This window comes from Salmo trutta, chromosome 36 (genome assembly GCF_901001165.1).
Source record: "Salmo trutta chromosome 36, fSalTru1.1, whole genome shotgun sequence".
In the NCBI taxonomy this organism is placed as follows: Eukaryota; Metazoa; Chordata; class Actinopteri; order Salmoniformes; family Salmonidae; genus Salmo; species Salmo trutta.
In genome coordinates this window covers 12,753,471-12,778,231 of record NC_042992.1, presented here as the reverse complement: position 1 = coordinate 12,778,231, position 24,761 = coordinate 12,753,471, and the positions used below count along the sequence as shown (strand labels likewise).

At 43.5% G+C, this 24,761-nt stretch overlaps 1 protein-coding gene across 1 annotated transcript in view; it reads left to right on the top strand.

The window, feature by feature from the left end:
• The first annotated feature begins 1,233 nt into the window (after positions 1-1,233).
• The window catches only part of LOC115175409 (collagen alpha-2(IX) chain-like), a 37,912-nt gene continuing 14,384 nt past the window's right edge, over positions 1,234-24,761 (top strand). The window contains exons 1-21 of the mRNA XM_029734639.1: positions 1,234-1,442; positions 3,078-3,152; positions 4,939-4,974; positions 5,084-5,146; positions 7,423-7,476; positions 8,313-8,348; positions 11,140-11,163; positions 13,181-13,234; positions 13,375-13,428; positions 14,229-14,279; positions 15,166-15,222; positions 15,400-15,453; positions 17,094-17,147; positions 17,314-17,367; positions 19,176-19,229; positions 19,319-19,372; positions 19,499-19,552; positions 19,806-19,859; positions 20,864-20,917; positions 21,946-21,990; positions 22,225-22,278. Coding sequence (XP_029590499.1) covers positions 1,371-1,442; positions 3,078-3,152; positions 4,939-4,974; positions 5,084-5,146; positions 7,423-7,476; positions 8,313-8,348; positions 11,140-11,163; positions 13,181-13,234; positions 13,375-13,428; positions 14,229-14,279; positions 15,166-15,222; positions 15,400-15,453; positions 17,094-17,147; positions 17,314-17,367; positions 19,176-19,229; positions 19,319-19,372; positions 19,499-19,552; positions 19,806-19,859; positions 20,864-20,917; positions 21,946-21,990; positions 22,225-22,278 — 1,107 coding nt within the window. The 5' untranslated portion in view covers positions 1,234-1,370. The remainder of the gene's footprint in view (positions 1,443-3,077; positions 3,153-4,938; positions 4,975-5,083; positions 5,147-7,422; positions 7,477-8,312; positions 8,349-11,139; positions 11,164-13,180; positions 13,235-13,374; positions 13,429-14,228; positions 14,280-15,165; positions 15,223-15,399; positions 15,454-17,093; positions 17,148-17,313; positions 17,368-19,175; positions 19,230-19,318; positions 19,373-19,498; positions 19,553-19,805; positions 19,860-20,863; positions 20,918-21,945; positions 21,991-22,224; positions 22,279-24,761) is intronic.

The window sequence follows — 24,761 nt, the reverse complement described above, 5'->3', positions numbered from 1 at the left end:
AGGAACAAGCCCTAGCTCCTAAGCACTGTTGATCTGAAAGAAGTGGATGTTTGAATGGCATGGAGCCTGTCCAGGAACAAGCCCTAGCTCCTAAGCACTGTTGATCTGAAAGAAGTGGATGTTTGAATGGCATGAAGCCTGTCCAGGAACAAGCCCTAGCTCCTAAGCACTGTTGATCTGAAAGAAGTGGATGTTTGAATGGCATGAAGCCTGTCCAGGAACAAGCCCTAGCTCCTAAGCACTGTTGATCTGAAAGAAGTGGATGTTTGAATGGCATGAAGCCTGTCCAGGAACAAGCCCTAGCTCCTAAGCACTGTTGATCTGAAAGAAGTGGATGTTTGAATGGCATGAAGCCTGTCCAGGAACAAGCCCTAGCTCCTAAGCACTGTTGATCTGAAAGAAGTGGATGTTTGAATGGCATGAAGCCTGTCCAGGAACAAGCCCTAGCTCCTAAGCACTGTTGATCTGAAAGAAGTGGATGTTTGAATGGCATGAAGCCTGTCCAGGAACAAGCCCTAGCTCCTAAGCACTGTTGATCTGAAAGAAGTGGATGTTTGAATGGCATGAAGCCTGTCCAGGAACAAGCCCTAGCTCCTAAGCACTGTTGATCTGAAAGAAGTGGATAGATGGAAGAAACATGACAGAAATTCAAGCCTATCAAAAGACAAGGTGGAGCTTCTACCATACTGCTTATGGGGCGGTAGTGGGAGACTTACTGCAGGTTGGGGCATAACACTCACGTTTCAGTCACTCAAGAACTCCCCTTCTGCTAGGTAGCAGCTGTGTCCAATCAGTATGTGGAAACCTGGCTGTGCATATTCATGAGCAGCGGATGTGCTTGTCCAGTGAGCTTGTAGGAACCTGTCTATGGGGATACATTATTCAAAAGTGCAGCTGTGTCAGCCGCCACCCACCATGGCAATGAGCTGTGAGGTGAATGTGTGTGTGTGTGTGCCTCGGTGTGTCTCTCTCTGTGTGTGTGTGTGTCTCTGTGTGTGTGTCTCTCTCTGTGTGTGTGTCTCTCTCTGTGTGTGTGTGTGTCTCTCTGTGTGTGTGTCTCTGCGTAGTGTGTATGTTTCGGTGTGTGTCTCTGTGTTGGTGTAGGGGGCTTTCAGGAAGTCCTAAGACCACTGGGGCTGGCTGTAGAGCTGGGTTACACCTCTCTCTCATCCCACCCACCCATCCCTTCATCCAACCATTCCTTGACACCACTTTTTCTAGGTGGAATTTTTGGGGCTACGCACATTCCCCTTTGGATTCCCTACCGTTTCTGTCCCTGGCTCGAAGAAGAGGACAGGGGAGAGGGAGAAAGCGATAGAAGAGAGGATTTAGTACTGAAGAGAGAGAGAGTGGGAGAGGAGAGAGGGATCATGTCTGGACTCTCGGCTGTGTTGAAGAGCTGGGCCATCCTGCAGACTCTGTGCCTGGCTCTGGCCCAAGTGGTGAGTGGAGTGGACAGGGGAAGTTAGGACTGTACCCACATTAGGGTGGCTCTGGCTGGGGTATTGTGGGAGAGGGGTCCCCTGAAGAGAGGGACTGGGGGTGGAGGTAAAAGGGGGCTGCTAGGGGAACTACTGTGCTTGCTTTGGTTTTGTTGTCACACTGGCTAGTGGTGGTTGGAAAACATTTTGGAATTGGGTTGTTTCAGAAGAATGAACGATCAGAATGGTGTTTCAGAGCTTGAGTGTTTCATCATCGTCATCGTCATTTTGATGAGGAGTCTAGAGCTGGATGAAGATCAGCTGTGTACTGTGTGTGTTGTGTAATGTGGCATTGCACATGTATCTTCCTACTTTGGACTATGGCCCTTGATTCTGTGGATAACGATTCTTCCTGAATATGAATGAAGAATGGAACCGTCTCCTTTTTCATATGGACGGTTATCCCTGAACAACAGTTGGAATGCAAACAAAACATGGACCGATTTACCATTTTTGCCAAAAAGGAGATTCAGGAGAGAACCATAGAGGGATAGATTCAAAACTGGAATTCAGCTGGACACACACACACAGGCCGTGTATTCAAGACACCCAGTCTCTTTACTGCGAAGCCCACTATTCAAACACACACACACACACACACACACACACACACACACACACACACACACACACACACACACACACACACACACACACACACACACACACACACACACACACACACACACACACACACACACACACACAGAGACAATGACGGACCTGATGATACCCTCCATCAAATCACACCCACCTGCTATCCAATAGAAAGTTACCAGTGGATCTGTCTGAACAAACAGGATCCTTGTGTGGAATTCCCAACCTTTTTTCTGAGTGATTGGCACTTCTGGAATACATCTTTACACTGTATGAGGATTCTGTGTTGTGACTGGTTGAAGCGGATTGAAATCGATTTAAGAAAGCTGCATTCCCAAAAGAAGGAGATGGGATGGGAGAGAATCTTGGTAAACATTCCCAGCCTCATAACAAATACAGGATGTGGGATCAATACAGGATGTGGGATCAATACAGGATGTGGGATCAATACAGGATGTGGGATCAATACAGGATGTGGGATCAATACAGGATGTGGGATAATTTTCACCTCCATATCAGAGAAGAGAACCTCATTCATCAATCCAATTTTTTGTCATGAGCTCTGGATAGTTTTCTAAATGTTTTTAAATCTTTCCATATAGGCTACCAGTGGTATTGGATTTAAATTGTTGTTACATGGTTTCCGTAAAAATGTGATGTTTCTAGGTGATTCATTTACTTTGTGTTTAGGATGATGTGGTCTTGTTTATAGGATTTTATTCACATGAAGTGTAATTGAAATATGATGACACTTGATAATGTGTGATTGCCTCACATTGTTGTGCCTTCATCAATTAGTACCTGCTCCAAAACTAGCCGTGTCTCCGTTATCACAAAGCTTACAATAAAATGGCACAAAAATCCCAAAACTTGACAGTATGAAAATAACAGGTATCCAATTGAAAGAATGCCAAGAGGTGATACATTCTAAGCCCAAATAAATCTCTAAAAAACCTTTGAACATTTCTAAACCTTCCATTTTGTTCTAATTTCTTCCAGAACGGTCCTCCAGGACCTCAAGGCAATCCCGGTCCGCCCGGCCCCTCTGGCACCCCCGGGTCCGATGGCATTGATGTGAGTATCCCCTCCGCTTCGCCCAGCGCCAACAGGTTGTCACAAAGACAGGCATTGTTCCTTAACGGATCACGCTGTGGTAGTAACGCGGTTGTACCACCAGAGGGCGGCACAAAAGAGCGGCACAAAAGAGCTCTGTTTCCAACAGTGAGAGAGGTCTTTGAGTCGGGAGCTTTCCCTCCATCCCAAGAGAGGGGTTTGGGCTAATATCGCAGTAATGTGATACCTTTGAGGTATTCTCAGTCTAAGCAAAGCCAGGTTCTGAAAACATGTTGAGAATACAGAATTAGACCATGAATGGAGAAGGGAAGAAACACCAATATATGAGCCTAGGCCTGTATGATTCAAAAGGAATGTGATGTTACAAGGTAGGCTTGTATCCAATGCGATTAGTAGGAGAGATGTTTCTCCCCCAAAGCCACATAGATATACTGTTAACGTGAATGGTTTAGGATATGTCAATGCCCTAGCTGAGTTGGACATAGAAGTTAATTCTCTTTCCAACTAATGGAAGGCTATGGACTGTCAGGTTAATGTTTGATGGGAACATGGATCACCTCTTCTGGGTTGGAACTTGGAATGGAAAGGGCCCCAGGGTCATACATTTATCTACTATGATATGTGATGTCACCAAAGCGTGGGCTGTAATGGGAGTGCTGTGAAACCCAATTCTGGCCAACAGTAGCTGGCTGCATATCGTTCCAAAAAAGTTGTTCACTCCCCCGCGCACTTGTTCACTCTCCTTTGCAGACGTGAGTGGACTAGGTTAGGTGTCAGCAATAGCTCCACCTAGTTTCCACTATATTGACCTACCTAGTCCTATCATGATTGGAAAGTTCCCTAACTCCACCTTGAGGGTGGAGTAACCATGAGCTGTCATCCAGTCATGGCTGGATTTGAAAATAAACATTTTCACCCATCCTCCTCTCCACATGTGACAAACTGACCCTTGCAGATATGTGGGGCGAACTGGATTGGTGAATATGCAAAAGGTTGATGTCACTACCTAGGATGCAACTCAATAGTCTAAAGTGGCTTTCTCTCCTTGTCTCCTCTCCTTGTCTGCTTTCCTTACATGATCTGTCTTATCCCTGACTTGAAACATTGGCTAGATGGAATCCATATGGAAGTTGCCTACTAGGAATTTGATTTCACTTGTCCAGCACTTAAAGTAAAAGTTTGTTCTGATTGAAGAAAGGAGATTAGGTAAGGAAGTCCCTCTGGAATATTGAGATGCAGCCATAGCCTTCTGGTAGGGTCAGTGGAGGTTCCACCAATCCCTCCAGATCAACAATGGGCTGTCATCAAGTACTTCTATATCAAGGGATTCTATTCAATCTGTATCGCTGAAGAAATGTAAAGGTAACTTCCAATTGAGCTGACATATGCAGTGCTTACTGTGAATGCAGTGGTGGTAGGTAGCCTAGTGGTTAGAGTGTTGGGATAGCAACAGCAAGGTTGCTAGATCAAATCCCTGAGTTGACAAGCTAAAAATCTGTTGTTCTGTCCCTGAACAAGACAGTTAACCCACTGTTCCTAGACTGTCATTGTAAATAAGAATTTGTTCTTTACTGACTTGCCTAGTTAAATAAAAAATGCAGGAACATTTCCTTTATATTTCATTCACGCTGTAATGCTGAACTTCCGCAATACAGATTGAATAAAGACTTCAACATCTTCTACATAAACTGACTTTCATTCATCAATTTCTGAAAGTAGCAAACATACAATGTATGAACAAATGGTTAACATTATGTCTCTCATTTTGGTTCCTCTCTCTTCACAGGGGGAAAAAGGACCTTCTGGACCTCCTGGACCACCAGTAAGTTACTGTTTATGCATGTTCAAGGGTGTTCATGCACCTTACTCAATATGACAACATCTCTGATGTGTTTGTATGTACCTGACCATGACTGTGTCTCTGTTTGTAGGGGTTGAAGGGGGACCCAGGTGAGCCTGGTCCAGATGGACCTCCCGGAGAGAACGGCATCGACGTAAGTCTTCCATCTATTAGATGCGGAGTGTGTGAGAGAGAGAGAAAGAAGAGAAGGAAAATGTAAGAGTTTGTGAAGAAGAACAAGAGAGAGAGAGAGAGAGAGAGGGAAAGAGAAAGAAACAAAGAGGGAGAGAGAGCGAAAGTGTGTGTGTGAGTGTGTGTGTGTGTGTGTGTGTGTGTGTGTGTGTGTGTGTGTGTGTGTGTGTGTGTGTGTGTGTGTGTGTGTGTGTGTGTGTGTGTGAGTGCGTGCGTGCGTGCGAGTGCGTGCGAGTGTGCGTGCGTGCGTGCGTGCGTGCGTGCGTGCGTGTGTGTGTGTGTGTTTGGAGAAACCTCCAGGAAAGAAAAGCATTGATGTAAATCCGGATGCATTAATATATTTTAACCTAGCTAGATAGACTGAGCTTCATGTTGTAATGAATGAAGGTGAGCATGTTTTAACCTAGCTAGATAGACTGAGCTTCATGTTGTAATGAATGAAGGTGAGCATGTTTTAACCTAGCTAGATAGACTGAGCTTCATGTTGTAATGAATGAAGGTGAGCATGTTTTAACCTAGCTAGATAGACTGAGCTTCATGTTGTAATGAATGAAGGTGAGGATGTTTTAACCTAGCTAGATAGACTGAGCTTCATGTTGTAATGAATGAAGGTGAGCATGTTTTAACCTAGCTAGATAGACTGAGCTTCATGTTGTAATGAATGAAGGTGAGCATGTTTTAACCTAGCTAGATAGACTGAGCTTCATGTTGTAATGAATGAAGGTGAGGATGTTTTAACCTAGCTAGATAGACTGAGCTTCATGTTGTAATGAATGAAGGTGAGCATGTTTTAACCTAGCTAGATAGACTGAGCTTCATGTTGTAATGAATGAAGGTGAGCATGTTTTAACCTAGCTAGATAGACTGAGCTTCATGTTGTAATGAATGAAGGTGAGGATGTTTTAACCTAGCTAGATAGACTGAGCTTCATGTTGTAATGAATGAAGGTGAGCATGTTTTAACCTAGCTAGATAGACTGAGCTTCATGTTGTAATGAATGAAGGTGAGCATGTTTTAACCTAGCTAGATAGACTGAGCTTCATGTTGTAATGAATGAAGGTGAGCATGTTTTAACCTAGCTAGATAGACTGAGCTTCATGTTGTAATGAATGAAGGTGAGCATGTTTTAACCTAGCTAGATAGACTGAGCTTCATGTTGTAATGAATGAAGGTGAGCATGTTTTAACCTAGCTAGATAGACTGAGCTTCATGTTGTAATGAATGAAGGTGAGGATGTTTTAACCTAGCTAGATAGACTGAGCTTCATGTTGTAATGAATGAAGGTGAGCATGTTTTAACCTAGCTAGATAGACTGAGCTTCATGTTGTAATGAATGAAGGTGAGGATGTTTTAACCTAGCTAGATAGACTGAGCTTCATGTTGTAATGAATGAAGGTGAGCATGTTTTAACCTAGCTAGATAGACTGAGCTTCATGTTGTAATGAATGAAGGTGAGGATGTTTTAACCTAGCTACATAGACTGAGCTTCATGTTGTAATGAATGAAGGTGAGCATGTTTTAACCTAGCTAGATAGACTGAGCTTCATGTTGTAATGAATGAAGGTGAGGATGTTTTAACCTAGCTAGATAGACTGAGCTTCATGTTGTAATGAATGAAGGTGAGCATGTTTTAACCTAGCTAGATAGACTGAGCTTCATGTTGTAATGAATGAAGGTGAGCATGTTTTAACCTAGCTAGATAGACTGAGCTTCATGTTGTAATGAATGAAGGTGAGCATGTTTTAACCTAGCTAGATAGACTGAGCTTCATGTTGTAATGAATGAAGGTGAGCATGTTTTAACCTAGCTAGATAGACTGAGCTTCATGTTGTAATGAATGAAGGTGAGCATGTTTTAACCTAGCTAGATAGACTGAGCTTCATGTTGTAATGAATGAAGGTGAGCATGTTTTAACCTAGCTAGATAGACTGAGCTTCATGTTGTAATGAATGAAGGTGAGCATGTTTTGAGGAAACTGCTTCGCTCTAACCAAGGGACTCGGAAGTCAATCTGCTGGTCTCACAGTCACACGCTGAGAGACATTCCACAGGGGTTTGTTTTCCTGCTGATTACCTGGACGTGTCAAATCCAATCAGACCACTGTTCCACTGTTATAATGGGAATTTAGGTCTCACGCAGCAATCCCTACCAGCACTTGTTGTATGAGACTAATTTCAAACAAATATTTTTGTTTCTTCTTTACCCTTGCTCTCTCTCTCCATCACTCCGTCTCTACAGGGTTTGATGGGACCGAAGGGAGACCGCGGCCCTATCGGGAACCCAGGACCTAAAGTAAGATGGCGCATCTAAATAGTCCATAGCAATGGTTCTCAAATTTGGGTCACGGCTTGGTAGTTTCTGAGTAAAACTTTTAAAATATATATATTTTAATGAAAAAAGACTCCAGTCTTAACTTCAACAACTTAAACCAGGTAGGAAGAATGTAGAAAATATAATGAACCTACATTTTAAAATGATTTTATCTCGGAACTATTTTTCTTCAATCTTAGTATTTTCAATGTAGAGTTATTAGCAGCGCTATTTAGCAGATTTGGCTGATTTAGTGGTCTCGAACCAGTGAGCTTACCAACATTCTTCATCAAGAATATGAGAAATATGGAATTATTTACAATTAAAAAGGTAGGAATGTTGTTCCCTTGTCATATAATTGCTACATTTACTATCAATATAGCATCAAAAATTGTTTTCCAGATTGCATTTGGGTAAAAATAAATTGAGAAGCGAATATTTGGTCGCAACTGAGACTGGTTCAATTTGGGTCCCGAGGCAAAACCAGTTGAGGCCCACTGGTCTAAAGTGCCTTCCTTCTTTTCCTCACAGACACCTTTTCCGAATCCTCTCTTTGCTCTGCTCTGGTTGATAGAAAACCTACCAGAAATGAACTGGAATGACATCTAGACTACTAGCCTAGGTGCCAGTCTGTTTCAGCACTCAACAACACTAACATTGTGTTACCAAAGCAGAAACAGCCTCTCAACCAGGCTATGTCAGGTCATAGTAATCAGCCAATGGGAATCTACATTGGATGTCTGTAGTGAACTGTGAGAGAATAAACAGTGTTGTTGTTGTTGTTGTTTATTGTTGTTGTTTATTGTTGTTTTCTACAGGGCCAGCCTGGACCTGGTGGTGAACCTGGACTCACTGTAAGTACTAACAGACTCAACAGAACCTGAACTCTGTTCAGTACAGACTACATATAACCTGATCACTACAAATCCACACGGACTAACCCTCCTAGGTGGCAAACATTAGCTGGCTCGCTAGGGTTAGGGGTTAGGGTTACGGTTAGGGTTAAGTGTAGGAGTTAGGTTAAAGGGTTAAGGTTAGGGTTAAGTGTAGGAGTTAGGTTAAAGTGTTAAGGTTAGGGTTAAGTGTAGGAGTTAGGTTAAAGGGTTAAGGTTAGGGTTAATTAGGGTTAAGTGTAGGAGTTAGGTTAAAGTGTTAAGGTTAGGGTTAAGGTTAGGGTTAAGTGTAGGAGTTAGGTTAAAGTGTTAAGGTTAGGGTTAAGGTTAGGGTTAAGTGTAGGAGTTAGGTTAAAGGGTTAAGGTTAGGGTTAAGTGTAGGAGTTAGGTTAAAGGGTTAAGGTTAGGGTTAAGTGTAGGAGTTAGGTTAAAGGGTTAAGGTTAGGGTTAAGGTTAGGGTTAAGTGTAGGAGTTAGGTTAAAGTGTTAAGGTTAGGGTTAAGGTTAGGGTTAAGTGTAGGAGTTAGGTTAAAGGGTTAAGGTTAGGGTTAAGTGTAGGAGTTAGGTTAAAGGGTTAAGGTTAGGGTTAAGTGTAGGAGTTAGGTTAAAGGGTTAAGGTTAGGGTTAAGGTTAGGGTTAAGTGTAGGTTAAAGGGTTCAGGTTATGGTTAGGGGAAGGGTTAAGTGTAGGTTAAAGGGTTCAGGTTATGGTTAGGGGAAGGGTTAAGTGTAGGTTAAAGGGTTCAGGTTAGGGTTAAGTGTAGGAGTTAGGTTAAAGGGTTAAGGTTAGGGTTAAGTGTAGGTTAAAGGGTTAAGGTTAGGGTTAAGTGTAGGTTAAAGGGTTCAGGTTAGGGTTAGGGGAAGGGTTAACTAACATGCTAAGTAGTTGAAAAGTAGCTAAAAAGTAGTAGTTGAAAAGTTGCTAATTAGCTCAAATCAAAACGTATTAGTCACATGCACTGAATACAACTGCTGTAGACCTTACTGTGAAATGCTTACTTACAAGCCCTTGATCAACAATGCAGTTCAAGAAGAGTTAAGAAAATATTTACCAAAAAATCTAAAATAAAACAAATAAATTTAAAGTAACATAATAAAATAACAATAACGAGGCTATATACACGGGGTACCGGTACTGAATCAATGTGCGGGGGTACAGGTTAGTCGAGGTAATTTGTACATGTAGGTAGGGGTAAAGGGACTATACATAGATAATAAACAGTGAGTAGCATCATTGTAAAAACAAAGGGGGGTCAATGTAAATAGTCCGTATGGCCATTTGATTAATTGTTCAGCAGTCTTATGGCTTGGGGGTAGAAGCTGTTATGGAGCATTTTGGACCGAGACTTGGTGCTCCGGTACAGCTTGCCGTGCGATAGCAGAGAGAACAGTCTATGACTTGGGTGACTGGAGTATTAGACAATTTTTTGGGCCTTCCTCTGACACGCCTAGTATATAGGTCCTGGATAGCATGAAGCTTGTCCCCAGTGATGTACTGGGCCGTACACACTACCCTCTGTAGTGCCTTACGGTCAGATACCGAGCAGTTGCCATACCAGGTGGTGATGCAACCGGTCAGGATGCTCTCAATGGTGCAGCTGTAGAACTATTTGAGGATCTGGGGAACCATGCCAAATCTTTTGTCTCCTGAGGGGGAAAAGGTGTTGTTGTGCCCTTTTCAAGACTATCTTGGTATGTTTGGACCATGAAAGTTTGTTAGTGATGTGGACACCAAGGAACTTGAAACTCTCTACCTGCTCCACTACAGCCCTTCTAGGTTAATGGGGGCCTGTTCGGCCCACCTGTTCCTGTAGTCCTCAATCTTTTCCTTTGTCTTTCTCACGTTGAGGGAGAGGTTGTTGTCCTGGCACCACACTGACAGTCTCTGACCTCCTCTCTATAGGCTGTCTCATTGTTGTCGGTGATCAGGCCTACCATTGTTATGTTGTCAGCAAAATGTGTGTACATTTTTCGTATTTGGCCATGCAGTCATGGGTGAACAGGGAGTACAGGAGGAGACTAAGCACGCAAAATGCTAAAGCTGTCCGTGACGAGATTCTAAATCGCAACTTTTGGGTTGCAAGATGTTTGCGTTATACGCCCACCCATCCACCTCGACCAACCACCCTTCTTTCATTTTAGCTTATGTAACCATACCAAATGTAAAATATCATACTAAATGCAGTGTCTCGGATTTACATACAGAACAATAGGAAATGCTCTCGGACCAGGTTGGTATAGTGGGTTCGGGAACTCTGATACAGCCAGTCTGTTCTTCTAATGTTTTGGAGTCAGGGTAATCTGATTCTAGATCTGTGGTTAAGAATGAAGTCTTCCTCGCAAGTTGAGGAAGACTACATGTAGTTACAGCAGAGTACCACTAGGTGGTGTTGTGTAGCTATATTTGACCGACTACTAGACAAACTACATTGACAGAGTGGAGTCAGTCAGTGATATGCATGGTTGAATCACTGAATTATGTTCATTTCTTTGTTTACATTTAATTTCATCACCTATTATGACACATTGAACACACATTGATTGTTTTCTCTGAGTCAGGGTTAGCTTGATGCTCGCTGTCTGTATTGTGTTCTGCCTCCGTAGACACAGATGCTCTTAATTGAATTAACAGAAGATAATTGTTTAAACAAATCATACATGACTCATTATGCACACTTATTTGTGATTATACAATTATACTTAGACTTAACTAATCTCTAATCCCCCTTTCCCTCTCTCCATCCCTCTCTGTAGGGACCCGGACTGCCTGGACTGGCTGTAAGTCGTTATTTGTTGATTATAAAGAATTAAAGACTTATTAAGAAAAAAATAACTAGTCATGAGCTAAATATTATTCTGAACTGAATTACACTGGTAGTATAAATATCCTCCTCTCACTCCTCTCTCTCTCTCTCTCTCTCTCTCTCTCTCTGTCTCTCTCACTCCTCTCACTCTCTCTCACTCTCTCTCTCTCTCTGTGTCTCTCACTCTCTCTCTCTCTCTCTCTCTCTCTCTCTCTCTGTCTCTCTGTCTCTCTCACTCTCTCACTCTCTCTCTCTCTCTGTCTCTCTCTCTCACTCCTCTCACTCTCTCTCTCTCTCTGTCTCTCTGTCTCTCTCACTCCTCTCACTCTCTCTCTCATTCTCTCTCTCTCTCTCTCTCTCTCTCTCTCTCTCTCTCTCTCTCTCTCTCTCTCTCTCTCTCTCCTCTGTCTCTATTGTCTCTCTCACTCCTCTTCTCTCTCTCTCCTCTCTCTCTCTCTCTCTCTCTCTCTCTGTCTCTCTGTCTCTCTCTCTCTGTCTCTCTCACTCTCTGTCTCTCTGTCTCTCTCACTCCTTTCTCTCTCTCTCTCTCTCTCTCTATGTCTCTCTCACTCTCACTCTCTGTCTCTCTGTCTCTCTCACTCCTCTCACTCTCTCTCTCTCTCTCTCTCTCTCTCTCTCTCTCTCTCTCTCCTCTCTCTCACTCTCTGTCTCTCTCTCTCTGTCTCTCTCTGTCTCTCTCTCTGTCTCTCTCTCTCTCTCTACAAATACTTAAAGTACAAAAGGGAGAAGAAATTAACATAAATATGGGTTGTATTTACAATGGTGTTTGTTCTTCACTGGTTGCCCTTTTCTTGTGGCAACAGGTCACAAATCTTGGTGCTGTGATGGCACACTGTGGTTTTTCACCCAGTAGATATGAGAGTTTATCAGAATTTTGTTTTATTTAATCATTTGTGGATCTGTGTAATCTGAGGGAAATATGTGTCTCTAATATGGTCATACATTTGGCAGGAGCTTAGGAAGTGCATCTCAGTTTCCACCTCATTTTGTGGTCAGTGTGCACATAGCCTGTCTTCTCTTGAGAGCCAGGTCTGCCCCCTGCAGCCTTTCTCAATAGCAAGGCTATGCTCACTGAGTCTGTACATACTCAAAGATTTCCTTAATTTTGGGTCAGTCACAGTGGTCAGGTATTCTGCCACTGTGTACTCTCTGTTTAGGGACAAACAGCATTCTTGTTTGCTCTGTTTATTTGTAAATTCTTTCTAATGTGTCAATGTGTTATCTTTTTGTTTTCTCATGATTTGGTTGGGTCTAATTGTGTTGCTGTCCTGGAGCTCTGTGGGGTCTGCTTGTGTTTGTGAACAGAGCCCCAGGACCAGCTTGCTTAGTCGGCTCTTCTCCATGTTCATTTCTCTTTAGGTGATGGCTTTGTTATGGAAGGTTTGGGAATCGCTTCCTTTTAGATGGATGTAGAATTGAATAGCTCTTTTCTGGATTTTGATCATTAGTGGGTACCGGCCTAATTCTGCTCTGCATGCATTATTTGGTGTTTTACGTTGTACACAGATGATATTTTTGCAGAATTCTGCATGCAGAATCTCAATTTGGTTTTTGTCCCATTTTGTGAACTCTTGGTTGGTGAGAGGACCCCAGGCCTCACAACCATGGAGGGCAATGGGTTCTATAACTGATTTAAGTATTTTTAGCCAGATCCAAATTGGTATGTCGAATTTGATGTTCCTTTTGATGGCATAGAAGGCCCTTCTTGCCTTGTCTCTCAGATCATTCACAGCTTTGTGGAAGTTACCTGTGGCGCTGATGTTTAGGCCGAGGTATGTATAGTTTTTTGTGGGCTCTAGGGCAACGGTGTCTAGATTGAATTTGTATTTGTGGTCCTGGCAACTGGACCTTTTTTGGAACACTTTTATTTTTGTCTTACTGAGATTTATTGTCAGGGCCCAGGTCCCAGGTCTGACAGAATATGTGCTCTCCCGCTCTCTCTCTCTCTCTCTCTTTCTCTATTTCTTTAGGGAGCCCCAGGCCCGATCGGCCTTCCCGGTGAGATTGGACAGACTGGACCTACGGTAAGACCCTCATCATTGTTGTCGAAGAAGAAGAAGACCGTTGTTGTCTTATGTCTGATAGCACACAAGTTATGTAATATGTTAGATACTCTTCATCTCTCATCTAATTCCCACCCTCCTTTTCCTCCCTCTTCTCTCAGGGCATATTGGGAGCACCTGGACCTCCAGGAATTCCAGGACCCCCAGGAAAACCAGTATGTTTACACCTAGAACCAGCAAGAAACCAGTAAATAAACATTAGAACTAGTAAATACCAGTAAGTACACACCTAAAGCCAGCAAGAACCCAGTAAACAAACACCTAGTATTAGTAAAAACCAGCAAGGACACACCTAGCACTAGAAACCAGTCACTTAAAATCACCAAGAAACCAGGAAGATGTAGTAAGAAACCAGTAACTTAACGCAAAACAACAACAAATAGTTGCAAGCAAGAAACCAGTGTTGCAGCAAAAACACAGTAATCCCAGTCCAGATGACCACTACATTCTCACTGGTAAGTGTACCAGAGCAGCTCAATGAAAGATCAAGTGTACATAGTGCAGTGTGTGTATCTTAGCTCCCCAGTCTATTCTACAAGGTATACAGTATCTCTCCCCATGAGTGATTTCAGGTGGGGAGCAGCCTCATAGAGTGATGCTCCCAGCCATGGGGAGTCTATTTGTTTTGGTTTACCGGTGTTGCAGAGTAAATATATTCCCATTAGATCTGTCTCCCCTGTCTCATCTCACTGCTCCCTGCATACATCAGCCCAGGGAGGCATGTTTTACTCTAATTCAATATACACACACTCAGAACAGCTGCCCCAGCAGACTATCTGTATCTACAAACTATCTGAATCTTTCTTCCTTCCTTCCTTCCTTCCTTCCTTCCTTCCTTCCTTCCTTCCTTCCTTCCTTCCTTCCTTCCTTCCTTCCTTCCTTCCTTCCTTCCTTCCTTCCTTCCTCTTTCTTTCTTTCTTTCTTTCTTTCTTCCCCCTTCTCAATCTGTCTCCAGGGTCCTCCAGGGAAGTTCTTGGGAGGAGAGGAGGGCAGTGCAGACTTCCAGGTAAGATCCCTCCACACCTCCACCTATCCTCATCGTTTATCTCTTCTCTTTGTACCTGTTCTAGCCTATTGCAGCCTCCTGGCCTTGCCCCTGTGATAGCTCCTTTCCCCTGGCATAATACCTTACAGTTGACCCTAAGCAAGCCTTACAGAGCAGTAAGCTCCTAGCCCAAAGCCTGTAGGATCCATCCCCAAACCTGGAGCTCCTGGCAATCTGGTTGTAGCTTGTGATATATAGACACAGAACTTTCCGGTTCGCTGTCACTAAACCCCTATCCGCACAAGTCCTAAGTCAAGTCCTAGGCTGAGTGCCCAACATAGGGGAGATGGTGCCCAACATAGGGGAGATAAATTCCTCTCCTCTGTTCTCCTCCCTATCTCTCATTAGAGATAGGGGCCTTGACACTGAGACGGTTTACACTCTTGCTCTCATCCCTCTCTCTCCTTTCATCTAACACCGAAAGAGGATTCCCAGCCCTCCTTCGATCCCCTCTCTCTCCCTTCATTCATGTCCCTTTTTCATCCCTCCCTTAGTCTTCTCCTTAATCCAAGTCCCTCATAATGTGATGCCCTGCTGGGGATTTGACACCCATAGAAAAAGAGAGTCAGCACACTGATCAATTGCCCACTTTGTTCGCTTTTGGCTGAGAAACAGACTCAATTATACTTAGAATTTTACTTTGGTGTTCTTACTCTCCTTCCCCCCTCTACCCTTCATCTTCTCTCTCTCTCTCTTTCTCTCTCTCTCTCTCTCCTTCCCCCCGCTACCCTTCATCTTCTCTCTCTCTCTCTCTTTCTCTCTCTCTCTCCTTCCCCCTGCTACCCTTCATCTTCTCTCTCTCTCTCTCTCTCTCTCTCTCTCTCTCACCCCCTCTCTCTCTCCACAGTGTCCAATCAACTGCCCAGCAGGGCCTAAGGGTCCCCAGGGACTGCAGGGGGTCAAGGTATGTGAGTCCTCATCATGAGAAAAACTAGATATTTACCCATCAAGACCTGAAATAAGGTTATTCTGTCATCTGTGTACAGTATTCCTGTCGGTGGCGTTGTAATTTATCAACTGAATTAATAGTTCATGATTGATTGATTGTTATATCTGTAAACTAACTAACTGTTCTGTTCAGGGACACAAAGGTCGTGCTGGTGTGCTGGGAGAGCCTGGCAGCATTGGGAAACTGGTGAGTCCTAAAGAGTCTGTCTACCTGACAGGCTGACTGTCTGTTTCTTTATGTGCCAGTCTGTCTGTGTTTTGATCCGGGATCTATCTGAAGCATTTATATTTGAAAACAATATCTTACAATACTTCAGGGGTGTGAAAAGCAGTCTTTTTTTATGCTTCCAATAAAACACACACACACAAATTCCATGTCGACCAGTAGAAGAAGCAGGCTTAGTGCTAATGAAGCCCCCTGAGGCACGACTGGCACTAATCTGGGTGTGATTAGTTAGGCCTGGCCTGGGCAGCCAGGCATCACGCAGCGAGCCCAGATGAAAGGGATGGTTGAGAGCCAGGTACATGTGGAGTGGATAAGAGAGTAGGAGTTAGAGTGGCCGACTCGGCCTGATGCATTAAGCAGAACTAATGAGCCCCAGTAGTACCTGAGACACTCTTTCAGCCAGGAGGGTTTAGCACCTGATCTGCACTCTGCCTGTCTGACTGTCTGACTGACTGGCTGTCTGTCTGTCTCAGTCGATCACTGCTCAGTTAGACTGAGACACTCCCTGGCTATCATACAGATAACACTCCCTGGCCATCATACAGAGAACACTCCCTGGCCATCACACAGAGAACACTCCCTGGCCATCATACAGCGAACACTCCCTGACCATCATACAGAGAACACTCCCTGGCCATCATACAGAGAACACTCCCTGGCCATAATTTTTTATTTTTTTATTTAACCTTTATTTAACTAGGCAAGTCAGTTAAGAACAAATTCATATTTACAATGACGGCCTACCCTGGACAAATCCTAACCCGGACAACACTGGGCCAGTTGTGCGCCACCCTATGGGACTCCCAATCACGGCCGGTTGTGACACAGCCTGGAATCAAACCAGGGTCTGTAGTGATGCCTCTAGCACTGAGATGCAGTGCCTTAGACTGCTGTGCCACTCGGGAGCCCCGAGAACATAAAAAGATCGTACAGAGAACACTCCCTGGCCATCGTACAGAGAACACTCCCTGGCCATCACACAGAGAACACTCCCTGGCCATCATACAGAGAACACCCTCTGACCATCATACAGAGAACACTCCCTGGCCATCATACAGAGAACACTCCCTGGCCATCACACAGAGAACACTCCCTGGCCATCATACAGAGAACACCCTCTGACCATCATACAGAGAACACTCCCTGGCCATCACACAGAGAACACTCCCTGGCCATCATACAGAGAACACCCTCTGACCATCATACAGAGAACACTCCCTGACCATCATACAGAGAACACTCCCTGGCCATCATACAGAGAACACTCCCTGGCCATCATACAGAGAACACCCTCTGACCATCATACAGAGAACACTCCCTGACCATCATACAGAGAACACTCCCTGGCCATCATACAGAGAACACTTTATTCTACTGGCTTCAGTTGGCTGTTATTTACTGAGGAGTTCTGTAGTAGCAGAAGTTACAGCTCACGATAGATACATGCATGAAACGTTATTGTCACACTTTTAATTTATTTCTATCTCTCTTTGTATCTGTCTGTCTGTCTGTCTGTCTGTCTGTCTGTCTGTCTGTCTGTCTGTCTGTCTGTCTGTCTGTCTGTCTGTCTGTATCTCTATCTCTCTCTCTCTCTCTCTCAGGGTACGAAGGGAGAGGTTGGCATCTCTGGTGAGCAGGGAATCCCAGGACCACCGGTAATGACCTTTATCTATGTTAACAATGTTATGTAAACATTATAGTACAGCAATATGGTGAGTGCATATATGTTGTTAGAATGTTGTTAATGTTAAGCCATTTTTACTCGTGCAACGTTGACAGAACGTCCTTTATTAAAACTCTCTCTTTCTCTCCATCTCATAGGGTCCTATGGGATTGAGGGGTTACCCAGGAATGATGGGCCCCAAGGCAGAGGCGGTAAGTTACAACACACCTCTCTACCTCCTTTACCACACTCTCTCCATCCACCACATCTCCTCCTCCCCTGGTTTGTTTCTATCTGCATAATAAACACTATATTTTACCTTCTAAGGGGACATTTGGAAATAATCCAAACTCTCTCCTTTCTCTCACTCACTCCCTCCCTTTCTCTCTCTCTTATCTCTTATGTGATCTCTTTCTCTTGCTTTCTCTATTGAGAAAGGGTTGTCTGGGACCACTGTTCCTCCATCTGTAGTTAATGATCCAGGAAGGCCATCCATCTTAGCGTTAGCATTAGCTGTGTTAGTCAAGTTAGCGCACAGGCTAGGTGCCAAGCAGAATGGCTGGCTGTTGGTGTGTAGCGCTAAGTACAAATCATCCTTTTATCACAGTGGTTAGCATCTTTGCGCTCGTTAGCATGCCCCATAGACACTGAAGGAAATGATAATAAATCAAAGAACAACAACTTGTGAAGACGTGTTACACTTTTAAAGTACCGCAATCTCCTTCTGAAAGACAGACATAGACTACCTTCAGAGACAGACTACCTTCAGAACACGGATTACCTTCAGACACAGTCTACCTTCTGACACACTCTACCTTCAGACACACTCTACCTTCAGACACAGTCTACCTTCTGACACACTCTACCTTCAGACACAGTCTACCTTCAGACACAGTCTACCTTCTGACACAGTCTACCTTCAGACACAGTCTACCTTCTGACACACTCTACCTTCAGACACAGTCTACCTTCAGACACAGTCTACCTTCAGACACAGTCTACCTTCAGAACACAGTCTACCTTCAGAACACAGACTACCTTCAGAACACAGACTACCTTCAGAACACAGACTACCTTCAGAACACAGACTACCTTCAGACACAGTCTACCTTCAGACACAGTCTACCTTCTGACACAGTCTACCTTCAGAACACAGACTACCTTCAGACACAGTCTACCTTCTGACACAGTCTACCTTCAGAACACAGACTACCTTCGAACACAGTCTACCTTCAGAACACAGACTACCTTCAGACACAGACTACCTTCAGAACACAGACTACCTTCAGACACAGTCTACCTTCAGACACAGTCTACCTTCAGAACACAGTCTACCTTCAGACACAGTCTACCTTCAGACACAGTCTACCTTCAGACACAGTCTACCTTCAGAACACATAGTACCTTCTGACACAGACTACCTTCAGACACAGTCTACCTTCAGACACAGTCTACCTTCAGAACACAGTCTACCTTCAGACACAGTCTACCTTCAGACACAGTCTACCTTCAGACACAGTCTACCTTCAGAACACATAGTACCTTCTGACACAGTCTACCTTCAGACACAGTCTACCTTCAGACACAGTCTACCTTCAGACACACTCTACCTTCAGACACAGTCTACCTTCAGAACACAGTCTACCTTCAGAACACAGTCTACCTTCAGAACACAGTCTACCTTCAGGACACAGTCTACCTTCAGACACAGACTACCTTCAGACACAGTCTACCTTCAGAACACAGTCAACCTTCAGAACACAGTCTACCTTCAGAACACAGTCTACCTTCAGGACACAGACTACCTTCAGACACAGACTACCTTCAGACACAGTCTACCTTCAGACACAGTCTACCAAACCCTGTGGAACTATGTAGGCTGTATTGTAACTTCATAGTTTCTTGTAAGAGTAGACACACACAAGTGACTAGCCATTTATTACCATTAATTGCCTTTCATCTACTTCCTGAAATGCTAATGAGCAGGACGTGACTAATTCTCATTTCCTGTCTCTTGCAGGGCCCTCGTGGTTACAAGGGCATCAATGGACCAGTTGGCCAACCTGGACCCCCAGTAAGTATCCAGGAGACTGATATTTGCCATTGTGAGTTGATGGGTCTAATTGATCAATCTGATCAGAAGTGTTTGTCTCTCCTCTGTAGGGTGAGGAGGGACCTCAGGGACCACCTGGAGAGGCTGGGGAGAAAGGAGATTTAGTGAGTATTTTACTTAACAGCTATCCATCTTCTCATCAGTGTCTAACTTAATCACACGGATGATGATGATTATGATAGAGGTGTTGTTGATGATGATGATGATGAAGATAATGATGTTTCTTACAGGGTGGTCGAGGTATCAAGGGCCCACAAGGCGCTGTTGGCAAGAAGGGAGAGAACGTGAGTGAACAAACTAACTTCACACTTCTATAATCACACTGTGGTCTGTTATCTTCTATTACTACAATATAACACAGTCTACTGTTCACACTATGGTCTGGTATCTGCTATTACTACGATATAACACAGTCTACTGTTCACACTATGGTCTGGTATCTTCTGTTACTACACACATCTCTACTGTGTAGTAATAACAGTGTTGGAGATATGGCTAGCCATACAGTATCATGTTAACTCATGTCTGGTGTTTCAGGGTCTGCCTGGTATCGATGGAAAGGATGGCACTCCTGGCATCCCTGGAATCAAGGTAAGGCCTGGCGTATATTTAATCTATGCACCTGTCCCTGGATCCTACCTGGATTAATGGGGATGATGGTGATGGGGATGATGATAGTGAGGATGATGATGATGATAATGCTGTTTATCATAGTGATGATAGTGATGATGATACTGTTGATGATGATAGTGGTGTTGATGATAATGATGAAAGTGATGATGATAATGATGATGGTGTTGATGATAATGATGATGATGATGATGATAATGTTGATGATAATGATAGTGATGATGATGATAATGATGTTGATGATGATACAAGTGATGATGGTGGTGTTGATGATAATGATGATAGTGATGATGATGATAGTGGTGATAGTGATGATGATGATGATGATGATGATGATGATGATGATGGTGATGATGATGATTGTGGTGATAGTGATGATGCTGATGATGATGATGATGATGATGATAGTGGTGATAGCGATGATGATAATGTTGAGAATAGCGATGATGATAATGTTGATGATAGTGATGATGATGATGTTGATAATAGTGATGATGATGATGAGGATGATGTTGATGATGATGATAATGATGATAATGATTATGATGATGATGATGATGGTGTTGATGATAGTGATGATGATACTGTTGATGATAGTGATGGTAATCATGGTGATGATGATGATGATGATGATGTTGATGATGATAATAATGATGATAATGATGATAATGATTATGATGATGATGATGATGTTGATGATGATAATAATGATGATAATGATGATAATGATTATGATGATGATGATGATGGTGTTGATGATAGTGATGATGATACTGTTGATGATAGTGATGGTAATCATGATGATGATGATGATGATCGTGATGATGGTGGTGTTGATGATAGTTATGATGATAGTGATGGTAATCATGATGATGATGATGATGATCGTGATGATGGTGGTGTTGATGATAGTTATGATGATAGTGATGATAATGATAAGTCTCTTCTTCTTCCTTTCTCTGCAGGGTGCCCCAGGGCAGGCTGGGAGGCCTGGTGGTCCCGGTCACCAGGGAACAGCAGTTAGTAACACATTTAGTATCAACTGTATGTGTACGCGCGCGCGTGTGTGCGTGTGTGAGTGTGCATACATTGCTGTGTGTTTGTGAGAGAAAGAGAGAAAGAGAGAGAGACCACCATCTAATATCCACTACAATTATCCCATCATTATTTATGATTATGTGAGAGAGAGAGAGAAAGAGAGAGAGAGAGATTAACCTCAGGTAGTCCATGTAAACAAGCTCTAAACCCTCATTGTTACCCAGAACACGCAAAGGGTGAGTCTTCTCACCCCCATAAATCACCCCCACCTACACAGAACCCCAAAAAACAGAAAGAACAACGTTTTGCTGTGAATTACGTGTGTGTGTGTGTGTGTGTGTGTGTGTGTTTTCTGGGCAAGTGTCCAGCTTGACCCTTAGACTCAAGCCATTTTGGAATTTAAACCACCTTGAAATTGTTGCTTCTCTCCACCAGTGGGCGATTCCTCATAACACGTGTGTGTGTGTGTGTCTGTGTGGTGTGTGTGTCTGTGTGGTGTGTGTGTCTGTGTGGTGTGTGGTGTCTGTGTGGTGTGTCTGTGTGGTGTGTGTGTGTGCGTGTGTGCGTGCGTGCGTGCGTGCGAGAGAGAGAGAGAGAGAGAGAGAGAGAGAGAGAGAGAGAGATTTCAATGATACACACTATCAAATTGTGACATTAACACAGCCACACTTTTAACACTGGCACTTAGTTTATCACCTACTTAGCAACACACACGCACACAGACACACACACACACACACACACACACACACACACACACACACACACACACACACAGCAGTGACTTTTACCTTTGTACCACATTGTCCATTGTCTCCAGGCAGACCAGGTGCTCCCTGTGAACGCAGATCAGTGAGATAACGAGGCTGTATACTTACTACACAGCTAGCTACATGTACATGAAAACCTTTAAGACAGTCACCTGTAAAGTAGAAACATAGAATAAGGGGTCACTTAGAAGTCCTTTATTTGACCTTTGACCTACTCTTTGGCCTTGTCTCTCTCATAGGGTTTGCCTGGCAGCCCCGGAACCAAGGGTGGACCTGGAGGCAAGGTAAGGCTGTGACCGTCTCCCCCTTTGTCCTACTGCTTCAGAACAATACAAACTAAAACACAAACTAAGACAAAGGAAGCTACTCCCTCAACTGATAATGGCAGGTAGCCTAGTGGTTAGAGCGTTGGACACAAGGTAAACATCTGTTGTTCTGCCCCTGAACAAGGCAGTTAACCCACTGTTCCTAGGCCATCATTGTAAATAAGAATTTGTTCTTAATTGACTTCCTTTCAGGGAGAGCCTGGTCCCAGAGGTCATGTTGGAATGTCTGGTGCCCCAGGACCTCAGGTAGGCCACCTGCCCATATGTAGTGTATGTTTGTTTTCCACCCACCAGACTACAGATTGTTATTGTGACTGTTGTTAACCTCTATCTCAATTCAATTTAATTCAAGGGGATTTATTGGCATGGGAAACATACGTTAACATTGCCAAAGCAACTGAAGTAGATAATAAACAAAAGTGAAATAAACAAGAAAAATGAATGGTTAACTTTAGACTCACAGAAGTTCCAAAAGAATAAAGACATTTCAAACGTCATATTATGTATATATACAGTGTTGTAATGATGTGCAAATGGTTAAAGTACAAAAGAGAAAATAAATAAGAATAAATATGGGTTGTATTAACAGTGGTGTTTGTTCTTCACTGGTTGACCTTTTCTTGTGGCAACAGGTCACAAATCTTGCTGCTGTGATGGCGCACTGTGGTATTTCACCCAGTAGATATGGGAGTTTAAAAATTGCGTTTGTTTTCTAATTCAAATCAAATAAAAGTTGTCACATGCGCCGAATACAGTGTGAAATGCTTACTTACAGGCTCTAACCAATAGTGCAAAAAGGTATTAGGTGAACAATAGGTAAGTAAAGAAATAAAACAACAGTAAAAAGACAGGCTATGTACAGTAGCGAGGCTATATAAAGTAGCGAGGCTATATAAAGTAGCGAGGCTATATAAAGTAGCGAGGCTATATAAAGTAGCGAGGCTATAAAAGTAGCGAGGCTATAACAGTAGCGAGGCTATATAAAGTAGCGAGGCTATATAAAGTAGCGAGGCTATATAAAGTAGCGAGGCTATATAAAGTAGCGAGGCTATATAAAGTAGCGAGGCTATATAAAGTAGCGAGGCTATATAAAGTAGCGAGGCTATATAAAGTAGCGAGGCTATAAAAGTAGCGAGGCTATATAAAGTAGCGAGGCTATATAAAGTAGCGAGGCTATATAAAGTAGCGAGGCTATATAAAGTAGCGAGGCTATATAAAGTAGCGAGGCTATATAAAGTAGCGAGGCTACATATAGACACCGGTTAGTCAGGCTTATTGAGGTAGTATGTACATGTAGGTATGGTTAAAGTGACTATGCATATATGATGAACAGAGAGTAGCAGTAGCGTAAAAGAGGGGTTGGCGGGTGGTGGGTGGCGGGTGGCGGGACACAATGCAGATAGCCTGGTTAGCCAATGTGCGGGAGCACTGGTTGGTCGGCCCAATTGAGGTAGTATGTACATGAATGTATAGTTAAAGTGGCTAAGCATATATGATAAACAGAGAGTAGTAGCAGCGTAAAAGAGGGGTTGCAAATAGTCCGGGTAGCCATTTGATAACTTGTTCAGGAGTCTTATGGCTTGGGGGTAAAAACTGTTGAGAAGCCTTTTTGTCCTAGACTTGGCACTCTGGTACTGCTTGCCATGTGGTAGAGGAGAGAACAGTCTATGACTGGGGTGGCTGGGGTCTTTGACAATTTTTAGGGCCTTCCTCTGACACCGCCTGGTGTAGAGGTCCTGGATGGCAGGAAGCTTAGCACCAGTGATGTACTGAGCCGTACGCACTACCCTCTTGTCATGAGAATTTTTATCCCAATGGTTGAACTCAACTATCACTACAGCTTTGACCAATTCCCAGAAGTTTGTAAGACCCTGGTTAATGAAGAATTAGACAAAGCCCCCAGTCTGCAATAGGTTAGTTCTATATTCAGAGAACGTTCTGAAGTCAAAAATGCAAACACAGTCATTTTATAACTCCCACCCCCACCTACACACACACACACACACACACACACACACACACACACACACACACACACACACACACACACACACAGACACACACACACACACACACACACACACACACACACACACACACACACACACACACACACACACACACAGTTTTATCACTTTTCTACCAGCCTTGGCAGTTTCTCGCCGTTTCTCTCCTCCCTAGATTAGAGAGGCCTTGGAAGGGCCCTCTTTCCTGTTGTCAACTTTTTCAGAGTTATAACCAGGTCATGTGTAGTTCAGTTGTCCTCTGTTTTCTCAACCATACACTTCTCCCTCTTAACTTGTCCCAAACACACATTATTGGATTATAATCTTATTATTCTAATACATTTCACACCATTAAATATGTTTCAGGGTGGAATTCTTTAGTCATTACTTTAAACATATAAATTTCTTTATCACCTCTGTAGTGCCTTGCGGTCAGAGGCCGAGCAATTGCCGTACCAGGCAGTGATGCAACCAGCCAGGATGCTCTCGATGTTGCAGCTGTAGAACGTTTGAGGATCTCAGGACCCATGCCAAATATTTTTAGTTTCCTGAGTATATAGGCTCTTCACGACTGTCTTGGTGTGTTTGGAGCGTTCTAGTTTGTTGTTGATGTGGACACCAAGGAACTTGAAGCTCTCAACCTGCTCCACTACAGCCCCGTCGATGAGAATGGGGGCATGCTTGGTCCTCTTTTTCATGTAGTCCACAATCATCTCCTTGGTT